This window comes from Prionailurus bengalensis, chromosome A2 (assembly GCF_016509475.1).
Source record: "Prionailurus bengalensis isolate Pbe53 chromosome A2, Fcat_Pben_1.1_paternal_pri, whole genome shotgun sequence".
NCBI classification, from domain to species: domain Eukaryota; kingdom Metazoa; phylum Chordata; class Mammalia; order Carnivora; family Felidae; genus Prionailurus; species Prionailurus bengalensis.
Genome location: NC_057348.1, coordinates 40,443,639 through 40,456,427, shown reverse-complemented (window position 1 = coordinate 40,456,427; position 12,789 = coordinate 40,443,639). Strand labels below are relative to the sequence as shown.

General features: G+C 44.4%; 1 protein-coding gene across 3 annotated transcripts in view; it reads left to right on the top strand.

Annotated features, from left to right (window-relative positions):
- Positions 1-12,789, top strand: part of PDZRN3 (PDZ domain containing ring finger 3) — a 240,508-nt gene that overhangs the window by 215,314 nt on the left and 12,405 nt on the right. For all 3 annotated transcript variants that reach the window (XM_043587943.1, XM_043587945.1, XM_043587944.1), the window contains 2 exons: positions 3,884-4,131; positions 7,196-7,283. In XM_043587943.1, coding sequence (XP_043443878.1) covers positions 3,884-4,131; positions 7,196-7,283 — 336 coding nt within the window. The remainder of the gene's footprint in view (positions 1-3,883; positions 4,132-7,195; positions 7,284-12,789) is intronic.

Genomic DNA, 12,789 nt, shown 5'->3' with positions numbered 1-12,789 from the left:
CCCACCCCTGTGGGGTCTCATAGTCGCAGACCCTGTGCACTCCATCCCTGAGCTGTAACCTAAGGAAGGAGGAGCTCATTTAGATGGTGCACAGGCTTTAATCGAACTGCGTTTGATTAGCATACACACATGGCACTGGGCTCCTGAAACTGTTCTGGTGGGCACAGGTGCCAGAAAGGCCTCTCTTTGGAACTCAGCCATATGTGGAAGTGACGTCCCGGAGGGGACGGAACGTCACTTCACAGTCACCCCAATATTCCAGGCCTCCCCCTTTGGCTTTGCCATTGCTTTCCTTCAACCTAGGCTGTAGAGATGTTATGGATGTTGTCGGACCAGCGCCTTTTAACAATGTCAGAGGCGGGAAGGGGTTGGAAAAGCCTTCCTGCTTTTTGTAACTGCATGGAGACGCAAGGCAGCTGTCTGCCCCTGAGAATCCTCTTAGCTTAGACTAATTCACATGGGTCCTTAGTGTTTCTTTTTGTAGGTACCATTTAAACATCTGCTCAGTCTTGTAGCACTGATGTGTAAAATCTAATATTTGCCATCACTTTTCTACAAAAATGGGCTGATTAAGATCCATTCCCAATCAGAAAAGCATTTTCACAAATTGTTTTATACAGATAGAAGGATGTGTCTAGGAACACATCAGAATACATTCCTGCCTAATTTTACAATACATTTGTGTGATATTTACACCTACTGGGATGTTCTGGGCTGTAAGCAGTGAAGATTTAAGTTAAAATGGTTAAAGTAGTGTAAAGGATAAGGAATGTGGTATTGAATATAAGAAATTTCGGGGTAAGAGGTTCTAAGCTTGGTTAGTTCATTTGCTCAGTGATATCATCAGAGACCCCAGTTCTCCCATTTTTCTGCTCTGATTCCCTCAGTATGTTGTTAATCTGGCCTCAGAGACTGGCTGTTAACATGATCCCAACATACTCCCCTGAGTTTAAGCAACACATGCAGATGACCTGCCCAGAGGCAGAAAAGGGCCATTCCTACTTCGTGTCCTATTTTAAGAACCAACAAAACCTCAAAAGATTCCCAGTCTTATCCTACTAGTCAGAAGAAGTATGTTGCCTGCCCGTGCTTAAATCCATCACCGAAGGAACAAGACGATCACAATGGGTCCAAGTCAATCAGACCCACACCTCAGTCTCCCCAGGAGGGAAAGCTCTCTGATCTGGGGGAAAAGAAACAAAATCTTATCTCTCTCAGCAGAGAGGAAGTACATGGGTCAAGGAGGGATGCTAGTTGACCAGGTAGCTGACATTGTCTGCTGTTGTATTTGCAAGACCTAATTGTATATTTAAAAACCAGACTCCTAAGGGCACCTGAGTGGCTCAGTCAGTTAAGCGTTTGACTCTTGGTTAAGCTCAGTTCATGATCTCGAAGTTTCATGAGGTTGAGCCTTACATGGACTCTGTCTGCACTGCTGGTGCAGAGCCTGCTTGAGATTCTCTTTTTCAGCCCCTCCCCTGCTTGCACTCTCTCTCTCTCTCAAAATAAATAAAACTTAAAAAAAAAAGTAGACTCCTAGGATGGATTCTTTTTTAGACACAACTAAAAGACTCCTGGAAGAAAATCTCTTACTCATTCCCTTTCGGCAAAAGGCCTGGTATTTACGTGTCAATAGAGAAAGCATAGATTGGATATACCTTGCGAGACCCATTCAAAAGTCTTCATGTTTGAGTTCATTGGGGGTACAAACTACATGTGGTACGAGCCAGCCTTAGACGGACTACTGAGGGCAGAGGACGAGCGTGGCTAGCTGGCCTGGGCCACACCCACATCTCCTGCCCATGGTGCCTCTGGCGTTAATTTAACCTAGGGACAAATTGACTATCACGCTGTAAATTCCTGTATTACTTGACTCTTGGTGTCAGGCACTAGTGGAAAGTACGGCTCAGAGCTTCTGCCACAGCATGAAGTTCACAGATCTCCACGTTGCTGTTGAACCACCCACCCCCTCCCCCTTCCTTCCCAGCCCAAGCCTTCATTCAGCACGCTGGGCTCTGAGCAAGGAGGGGGTCAAGACGGTCAGCTGTTTGGAAAGCTGGAAAGAATTCCTTTGTGTCCTTTTACCCCCTTCTTAAGGGAGGAGGGGTGAAGACAGTTGGGGTGTTAAACCCTGGTGTTGCCCATCCTCGCGGGTTGAGGAAGCAGGGCTCTTGTTTGAGAGCGAATGGTGCTTCGGCGAAGGGTGCATTTTAACAATTGTGTAGCCCAGAGTTCTTGTTCCGTGACTCCCTTGTGATGTAAGTAAATTACTTAAGTAGATTGAATCCAGATCATTAATAATCTCCACTGGCACAATGCACTTGGGCTTCATTACAAGGAAAGAGTCCGACATCTATTCTTTAACCCAGCAGTTGTTTACAAGACACTCAGTCCTAAGAGTTCTTGTCCCTGTAGGGCCCGAATGAAGGGGCTTAGCAAAAATAGAAAAACGGCTGTGTAATCAATACTCGTGTTCTGCTTGGACAAAGAAACCAAAGTGCCCTCTGCCTCAGAGGAGGGACCCTAACTGTCAGTGTGCTTTGAAGTACAAGATAATGGGGGGCGGGGGCTAAGGGGAGGATGTGTATGTCAGACAAGAAAAGGCTCAGGGTTCATTTTGACATTTATAAAGAAATACTACAAACATGCCTATTGAAAAAATGGAATATTAATCTAAGAGGTTTAAATTCAGGACTTCCTGTGTTAAGTGACATGAACTTGTCAGTGTTCCCCAGAGATGTGAGAAGCTGAGCAACGTTTGCAGAGGTATATGCTGCAGAATTTGGTTCCTATACAGCCGTCTTATATCTGACTTTAAAAAAGCAAACCAACCACTTGGGGAATAATATTGAAATACGCCGGAGCCTGATAACTTGCATGCCATGTGACATTATCAGACTGTTGGAACGTGGGGTCAGTTAAATAGTTGGGCTAACAGGTTGCTGGGAATGGCTTCGTTTTCTTGAAATAAGGTTCTGGCTTCTGTTTCCTCTTGCGCAAGCCATGCTAAAGATAGCCGTGTTGAGTGAGTTTTTATGGGATGCTGCCTCCGAGGATTCTTTCCAGTGGTACAGAGTTGCGACCCACCACTACGTAGGTGATCTCTTGTGGTTTATTTGAGGCTGTCGGAGGAGGGAGATGGACGTGATTTTTGCTCTGCCAACTTCCCAGGCTATGTTGAGAGAAGGGTTGAGCGGTGGCTTCACGGAAGTCATGCCGTAGACGGTAGACACTCAGTAAACACAGGCACTGGGGATGCGGCTGCAGCAAAGGCCGTACACAGGGAGAAACAGGACCGCAGTTACACTAGCTGTCGTGTCCCCAACGTCAGCCAGAATGCCAGCCATTTGTGTACTCCTTGATAGCGGCCATATCCACCTACGGCCTGGATTATCATTTCCTGAGTATTTTTAATTGACTTTTTTTGAAAGGAAAAAAAAAAAAAGCAAAGCAATTCATTTAAAAAGAAAACTTCCTATCACTCCCATAAAAGGAAAGCTAATGTCACCTGACATAATACACCCCATTAAAACATAACAATGTAATTAATTTCCAGTTAGCTATTATTGCCTGATAAAGGCTCGGAGCCCCGAGGCTGCTCTTTTCTCTCACAGGCAAGATTAGCAGGTGATGAACCTGTGTTAAAGACATCCCAGCAGGAAGCCAAGACTTCCCCACTGTGAGATTTATTATTTAATACCAGATCTGGAGTCTTTCAAACTCATTCCCATCCCACTAGGCATTCCTTAGGAAACCTAAACCAGAGAGAACTGCAATTGTCGGACACCCTCGAGTTGTTATTTTTACGCACTCACCCAGGAGAACAATCTTCCCTGCTTCTGCTTGACTGTAAGCCTCTCTCACCCTAAATATTTTTCCACAGGTCAACGGCAAAGACTTATCCAGAGCAACTCATGACCAGGCTGTGGAAGCTTTCAAGACGGCCAAAGAGCCCATTGTGGTACAGGTGTTGAGGAGAACCCCACGGACCAAAATGTTCACGCCTCCATCCGAGTCGCAGCTGGTGGACACAGGAACTCAGACCGACATCACCTTCGAGCACATCATGGCTCTCACGAAGATGTCCTCTCCCACCCCACCTGTGTTGGATCCCTATCTCCTGCCAGAGGAGTAAGTCACGTGACCATGCAACGCTAACGTGTTAAGTGTGGTAAAGTAGCCCAGTGAAGTTGGTTTCTTCCCTTCCATGTGGTGAAAAAAAACTAATGTCTCTTACAATTTTCCTCCACGTTGCCCGTGCTTAACTTTATCGTTTATAGAGGCAGTCAATTGAATCCTGCTCAAAACCGCACTGACATATTAATTACTTTATTATAACCCTGGAGCAGAGTTATTCAAATTATATTCCCAAAACAAAATGACTTACAAATGTCGTCAAAGTTATTTCAGAATAAAATGTAATCACCACAAATGGCAATGTGAAGGTTTGGCGTTACAACTAGAGGGAATGCTGATGATTCTTTTAAATAGACAACAAAGTAGGTTGGGAGCGTAAAGAGAGCCCTGAAGGTATGAAGGTTGTGCGTTCTGCTTTCTTGGGTCTCGTTTCAAACCTGGATCTGTGTTAATAAGCCCACACGTGCCTCATATAAGTACCGAATTTACCGATTAAGTAACAGCTGCGGTCCAACACCCCACATTAATCACCCTCCACATGACTCTCCTCTTACCTTCCTTCCTGCCAGAGATACAGAGGAGCTCAGAGCCTTCAAGTCAGACAAGCCCGATGCTCAGACTCATCCCTAGCTGGGCAGCTGGAGTAATTTACTTTATCCCCGTGTTAATAGAGGAAAAATAGTAATAGCATTTAGAGTACAGTGTTGGATTAAAGGAAATAATGTGTGGGAAGTTCTCCCTAATAAGTGGCAGCAGCAATCATCATTAATTCAGTGACGGATTAAATATTTAGGGGAAGAAAATGAAGAGCATGACATTTTTTAAGACAGACCACTGGCTGAGAAGACGGCCCCTTTAACGTAGCTTTTCGCTTGTGATTTTGCATATTTGAGGGCAATGTGTCCACCTCCCCACCTCAGCCTCTCTAGGTGATGTGAGAGTCACTCCCGGCTCTTCCTGTCTTGCTCCTTGTTCAGATCATTGACCTGTGCTTTATTTTAAAGGGCGTTTTTCCTCTTCTGTGGCAAACTTCTGAGTGATACCTGTTGGGTTTCTGCTAGTAACTCAGAAGCGGGAGTGAGCACATGTTCCCTGTGGTTCTGTCAGGTGCCAGACAGAGGCTTGCCTTTCATCCCATGGTGCTGTTAGCCGTTATAGCAACCCAGGGTCGATTGCCCAGGCCCGACAAACTCATCTCCGCTGCAGTGGACAGTGTGTAAGGGGAAAGGAGGGGCCACCGATCACATCCATGCTCAGGGCGCATGGTAGTGTGCAAAGAACTGTTAGCTCATTTATGCCTCACGACTGCCCCTCCCATGCAGTGGGGAACTCACATGCTCACCCGTTCTCCTCAGCTTACGTAGGCAGCCGGATTGAAAGGCAGGTCCCGCATCACCTCAACTCCCAGCTCTTAGTCACCGCTGCTCGGTTGCGTCCCAGTTGATCCTGTGAAAGAATTGCCTGATTCACTGAGTACAATCATTCATGCCAGTTATTTGACTTTATAGACCAAAACTGCCTCCCAGTATTGATGAGGCCTTTATGGCAAGTCCTGACTCTCAGATGGTGAACTGTCACAGTGATGGGCCTTTTAGAAACCAGACCTTTAATTTCCTCTTAAGTCTAGTTAACATGACATGACTTACCCCCAAGGGGAAACTTGAGAAATGTCAGTAGAGTGCAGAGGTCAGACCAGGTTCTGGCCGCAAGGTCAGAGGAGAGCAAGAGTACGCATCGGGATTGAACGGGGAGTGTTAACTTGATGCTTGAAAGCCCAGGCCTTCCAACAGCATCCTCAGTACTAAAAGCCCCTTAAGTGCTGGCAGTATATTTACCTGATAGGCCCTGATAGGTCCAGAAAACTGAAAGCCAGCCCTCGTTGGAATGACCCTTCATGTCTGGTCTGTTTTTTCAAAAGTAAGTGCGTGGGAGGGAAGACCAGAGCCCATCGATTGCTGTGCTGACCTTTGAGAACAAGAAGGTTTGAGCCCACAGTCAACAATCAGGCTGAAGCTTGCCGTCCACATCTGGCACCTTTCAGAGTTGCCGGCCGAGCCTCTTATCATTCCCACTGCCTTTGCTTCTAGACGTTCAGTTAATGTTATTTCCAGAGAGCTGGTGGGTTCTGTAAATAGTGTAAGTAGTATAGTGTTTCTGTAAATAGTGTTTCACATCTGTTGTCCTAGAGAGAGACTCAAGCTTCTGTTCTCTGAGCAGTGGCTGCCTATGATGTGTGCTTATACACTCATGCATTTTATGTGTGCATGTATGTATGCTCATTATATACCTGTATGTGCATACAAGGTTTTCATGCCAAATGTATTCCTTGTTGGGGAACAATCACAAAAGTTGTGAAAACACTGTCCTAGATGACAGCATAGCAGTTTTTGTCACAGTCCCTTTGGACCTGACTCAGAGGCCAACACATGTCTTTGAATGTAGCCTGAAGTCCAGCCTTTTTTTCCCCAAAGATAAAATCCATCGGTGAAGCAATAAGCAGGAAATAGGAGTATGTCTCCAACCTCGAGTTAGAAATGAGTTCTCTTGGAGTGCCTGGGTGGTTCAGTCGGTTAAGTGTTCGACTCCTGGTTTTGGCTCACAGTTGGTGAGTTCAGGCCCTGCACCGGCTCTGTGCTGACAGTACAGAGCCTGCTTGGGATTCTCTCTGTCCACCTCTTTCTGCCCCTTCCCCACTCATGCTCTCAAAATAAATAAATAAACACAAAAAAAACAAAACAAAACCAGAAATGAGTCCTGTTGACCCACATGACTAGTCAACTGGGGGATGGTCCCTGGGAGCACCTAAGGCTGTCCCACTGTCATCTCCATCTTCTTCCAAGGGGACAGACTTTAGTGCAGAGGACAGAAGTGTTACAGGGGAGGTCCTGACCCTGCTGGGAAACACAGGCAGGGAGAAGCAAGCTGAGACAGCACCCCGGAGAATTTGTGCCACATCACAATGGACCCTTGTCATGGCAGGGGGCGGGGGGGGGGGGGGGGAATGAAAGCAGCTACTTCCAAGTGCAAGGAGCCTGAAAGGTCTCTCTTCTGTTTGCAGGCATCCCTCAGCCCATGAGTACTATGACCCCAATGACTACATTGGAAGCATCCATCAGGACATGGACAGGGAGGAGCTGGAGTTGGAGGTAAGCACAGCCTGTCTAGATTTAGGGCTCCTTCCCAAGACTGACAAGTTCCCTTTAAGTGTAGTTTATGGATGTCAGTAAAATACCCACTGTGAGTGGATTTTTGTACAAGAACTACTTTCACTCATGCATTTAAAGGCGTAATTGAGCTTTTCTCCCAACTCCCTTCAAAACAGAGCATAACAATTGGATCACAAAGCAGAAATGGAGGATTTTTTAAAAATTACTTAAATGATAGGGTAGTAAGTCCTGTTGTAGATCTTTGAATTTGTGTAATCTCCTTTCCATCAGGCTCTCAAGTCCACACATTCTTGCAACTACAGTGAGCTTCCCTAGCTTTCTGCTCTTGAAGTCATCACCTTTTGTACTCAGAGGCAAGAATCGGTAGATAAATGATTAGCTAGCCCACACCAACACCAAAGCTTTTGCCCAAAGTTTACTAACACTGAGCTTGAAAAAATTAGAAAATCCATGGCTCTCCTTAAGTGTTACTTGAGGCCAAATAGGACTCAAGATTCTAGATGATGTGTAGTCACACTGGCCTCTCAGGTTTTTTCAATTATTTTTATTCCAGTATAACTACCTTGCGGTGTTAGGTTAGTTTCAGGTGTACCATATAGTGATTCAGCAGTTCTGTACACACCGCAGTGCCTGTCACGGTAAGTGTGCTCTTAATACCCCTCCGCTATCACCTGTCCCCCCTCCCACCTCCCCTGGAGGACATCAGTTTACAAGGTTCTTGTTCTCATTTGTGATTTAGTAAGAGTGATAGAAAATAAGAGAAAAGCCAACTTTCAAGATATATTTATTTATGCTTTTGTGTAAACACTGATTCCTGTATTTCATAGTGTTTTCAAAAAATACAAGAGCATTTTTTGAAAAGTGACTTTACGGAATAGGATAATTGGGACCTTTGAGAAAGATTCGTGATGTCAAGGGTAAACCCTGTGTCACCATCAGAAGGTAAGCCAGGAAAAGTCCCGTAATGCTTTATTCAGCTGTATGGCCAACCATCGTGTAATCTGGGCTACCAACCAACACCAGTGAGGTTGATGAGTTCCTGAGCAGCAGACAATTGGAAAACAGCTGTGTTCGTCCAGGTTTCCTTTACAGTTACCAAGGGTTTTTGTTCCAGAACAGAAGCTGAAGATCAAAGTGTGCAAATAATGTCTTCGCTGGTTGCCCCCCTATAGCCCAATGCAGAAAATCAGTGTATTTGGCACTAAAGTCATGTCTGACTCCGGGACATTTCTTTTTGAAAATTTAAATGTCCTGCTAAATGCATACGGTCTAAACTGGAATGGCAGAAATTCTGACTCTATAAACTGCTGGGATTCCTGCTTGTCATCAACTGTAGACCACAGCACTTGCCATCCATTGACTGCTACATGAAATGTAGCCTTGTGCCTTTCAAGGAAATTAAGGATTCTGCCTTTTATTTATACTTGGCTCATCTCCCCAACTTCAGGGCCGGTTCATGAAGCAGCCAGTGCCTCCCCTAGGACGCTAGCTCTTACGGTGTTAATACACAGTGTTCGCAAAGGTGGTTCCACATCACCTATGTTTGAGAACTGTCAGAGTGAACCACAGTGAACATATTTTTGTCATAGAGGACTTGTCAGTCTTGAATACGTTAAAGAGCATGGTAAATGCCCTGGAGAGGGGGAGAAAATTCAATAGGCAGAATTATGCACACCTACTTCTCTTCCTCTTACAGTTTCTCTTTGGCCAGGTACCTGTTAACATTTCCTGGGTCTAGAATTCTCTGAAACGGTGCTTTACAAGAAGAAGGGCTATTTAATAATCTTTATAGGACAACACTGCTTTTTGATGATCAATGTAATTGTGACAGAGGTCTTTAGAAAGCTATTAAATATCCCAGGAGCTAGATTTATGGAGCCCATTTGACCTTTGAACTACACAGGGATTAAGAGTGCCGACCTCCTACACAGTCTAAAATCCATGTCTACCTTTTCAATCTCCAAAAACTTAACTATTAGCTTACCGTTGACCAGAAGCCTTCCCAATAACATAAACAGTTGAATAACATGTATTTTGTATGTTATATGTGTTGTATACTGTATTCTTGTAATTGGGTAAGTAGAGAAAAGAAAATAAGGGAGAGAAAATACATTTCTTCCAGTACCTTATTGTAGTTATCGAAAACAGTCCACATGTAGGTGGACCCACACAGTTGAAACCCATGTTGTTCAAGAGTCAGCTGTATAATGTAGACTTGGTAAGTCATGGGCACTTAGTTAAACTTGAGTTGATAGCAGTGAGTTCTTGAGTTCTATTTTAGTGTCTAACACTTTCGAGAGCCTGATGGAAGCTATGGTTTCTTCCTAGAAACATGCTCATGTCTAAAAGAGCCTGCAGATGGTTTCTGGAAGGTCATTGAGTTCCTACAGTATCTGTCCAATCTGGCCCATTCTGCCTTACAGTTTGTTACATCTGAATACCACCAGAATCATTGTTTACTTTCTATTTTGCTTTAACCCAACTCACTTAAACCAAGGTAAATTTATTCTAAAGGAAATGCTCTATAACTCTCCAACAGAAAATCAGCATCACTGCCATAAATAGAAGGTGCTATACAATATAGACAGTGGGCATAAGGCAGTGTTACCACATCCTAGTGTTAATTGGTGGTGCCTGGCAAGGACTGGGAGCCTGGGGCTGATTTGCCCCACTCCTTCTTTTTCTCTTTCTTAAGAGATTGGCTTGTGTTACAGAACTGTTAAGACTAGCCAGACTGAGTCTGCCTTAGTAAATGAAGTAACTTTCTCAGTGTGAACTATCTTCGAGCATCTTGCTTTTGGTAGACGCCACTCTAAAACCGTTCCCTAGAACCTTGTTATTCAAAATGTGTGATAGGAACAGCACAGAATCACCTGGGAGAAGGCAAGAAATGCAGAATCTTGGCCTTTAAAACTACCAAGTCAGAATCTGTATTTTAACAAGATGTCTGGGTGCCTCATTGCATGTTAAAGCTGGAGGAGGCCTGACGTCGAGGTGAAGAAGTCCAAGCTTCCGTGTGCTCTTGTCATGGGTCGAAGCAGTGAGGCTTTGGTTGCCCATTTCATCCACTCTCATGTAAAGATGTGCCTCCAAGACTCCAATGCCATCTACGCTTCCCCAGCGCAGAGTGAAGTCCTATGGACTAGAAATGACTCCGCCCCCTGTAGACATGCAGCACTATGCTAAGACTTTCTTCTTTTCATGATTAAAAAGCAGAGGCCAACAATCCCAAGTATTTAAGAGATTAGTTGAATGTTTTAAGTTAGACCTTTGATGCCTTGAGACTTTGCTAAATCCATGATTATTTTCATTTCTACTTGCCTGCTTTCACTGATCATCTGTTACACTGAATACACTGGTGCCAGAAATGCCAAATCAGGAAGTCACCACCCTGCTTGCCCTTAAGGAATTGAAGCCCCTTGTGGTTCATTAGCTATTAGGATTGTCAGACGTGAGCTTGGCATCTCCTAAGAAAACCAATATATGGTCATGAGTCCGTGCCAGGCAGGAAGGCTGCTCTCACATTTGGACTTTTGTCCTTACCAGCTTAGTTGTCACCAGGTTATTTCTCTTAACTAAGCACATCTCATACAGTGAACCTGGTGGTTTTGGATGAAAGGTCTATTCTAAGTCCAGTGGGAAAGACTCCAGAGTCTTCCTGGAGCTTACTGTTGCATTTTCTCAGGAAGAGAACGATGTCTGTACCTCCAGTACTGCCCTGTTTCAGAGGCTTTGGAAGGTAGTCTGGTCAGTTCCAGAATGTTAATAAACCAACCTCAGTGCCAAGAATTGGGTTTGCTAAAACAGACCCGGTTTTTAGGGAGACTGGCACATACCCGTCATCTCCTGCTTTTCAGAGATTTCTTAAAACAGCCAACAGTCTGTCTCTGCTATATTCCATCCCCTTGTATTCCCCCACTTTGGGGTGAGGTTACAAAAAGAGTGTGTTTTGGGTTGGGGGTCCACTGTTAACACACCACTCAGCCTCTGCATCGAATGACATCAACGTTCCACACCTTTCGAAAGATAACTAGTTCCATGGATTATTATATAGGAGGAAACTACATGAGTGTATTGGGATAATACTGAAGCACACGCGTAGAGAAAAACAGATGTTCTGTCTTTTAAAGCACACAAAATGATCATATTTAGGCAAGTGTCAATTCCCTGTTATTGTGAAACTGTGTAAAGCTAAAAGGATTATACCCAAGTATACCCAAGGGTTGAGCAGCCACATAATTACCCATAAATTTTCAGGTACTGAACACCTGTTCTAGATCTTCCTGTAGGCAATTAAGAAGGAAAATAGATGTCTGAAGAAGGTTTTTTCCTTAATCTATTGTTTTAATTTCCCAGTTGCTTCATCAGTAGCCGCCTCTCCAGGCTGTGAGGCTCCCCTCACCTATGTTGTTTTCTGATGATGTAATTTTGAGGTGAGAAAAGAGAAGAAAGCTAGTTTCAACGGGGAGACTAAAATGACCTCCAAACCTGGTTTCATTTGAATAATCTAAGTAGATCATTAGGGATTTGGAATTGTCCTGAAGAAGATACAGGATGCCTCAGCGAATCTATACTTTTTTCTTTAGCCTTTAAGGGTTTCTCCGGGGAACCTTCCACAGTCAGCCCTGCCTTCCCTGAGTTGGCCTCCTCACCCTATTAGTATAATCAGCACTTTACCATTCTTCAGACTACTATCTACACACCAAAACCTTCCACCCACTCTTCTCTTGGTCCAAATAGCACCTGCCTAGATCTTAGCGTGGCCCAGTCTCGCACCGCCTTTTGTCCAAATGTCACCTCCAGGGAGGCTTCCCGAGCACTCTGTCTAAAGCATCCCTGCCCCATTAGTGCCATCTCTTTCTTATTGTCTGGCTCCCCCACTAGAATACAAGTCCCATGAGAGCTGGGCTCTTGTCCAAATCGTTCGCACCTACACTCCTCATGCCTAGATAGCGCTTGGCACATAGTAGGTACCTTGTGAACATTTGTTGAGTGAAGGAATAAATGCCTTGTTACCGTATCTCAAATGAAGGTTTTTGAAGGGAAGTGCAGCCTGTTTAGAGACACCTCTGTGTTCCATTTAGCCCTATGCAGACACAGAAAGGGTTGAGATAATTTAAAGAAATATGCACAGCAGTTCTGAACCGATAAGGTAGAGTTATGCTTCAGTGACTCGTCTTCCCAGAGTAGGATAAGCCATTGAAATTAGTCTTTAGGATCCCCTCTGATTAAAGTGGCTGACGTTGAAACAGAAAGCTTGAATCACCCAGGTGGAATGGCCCCATTAATTCTCTTAATTGGGCTATCGTTTCAATTTCATCTGAAATGTCAGGCTTAGCAGTTCATTTTTATCCAACAGTCCATCTAGACCAGTAAGCAACAGGACACCGGTGGTGGGGGAGCTGTAATCCAGATAATGCTAATACATTATTCATACCAGTTTGATTAATGGTCTTCTTTGAAATCTTATCTCCATCATCACAGA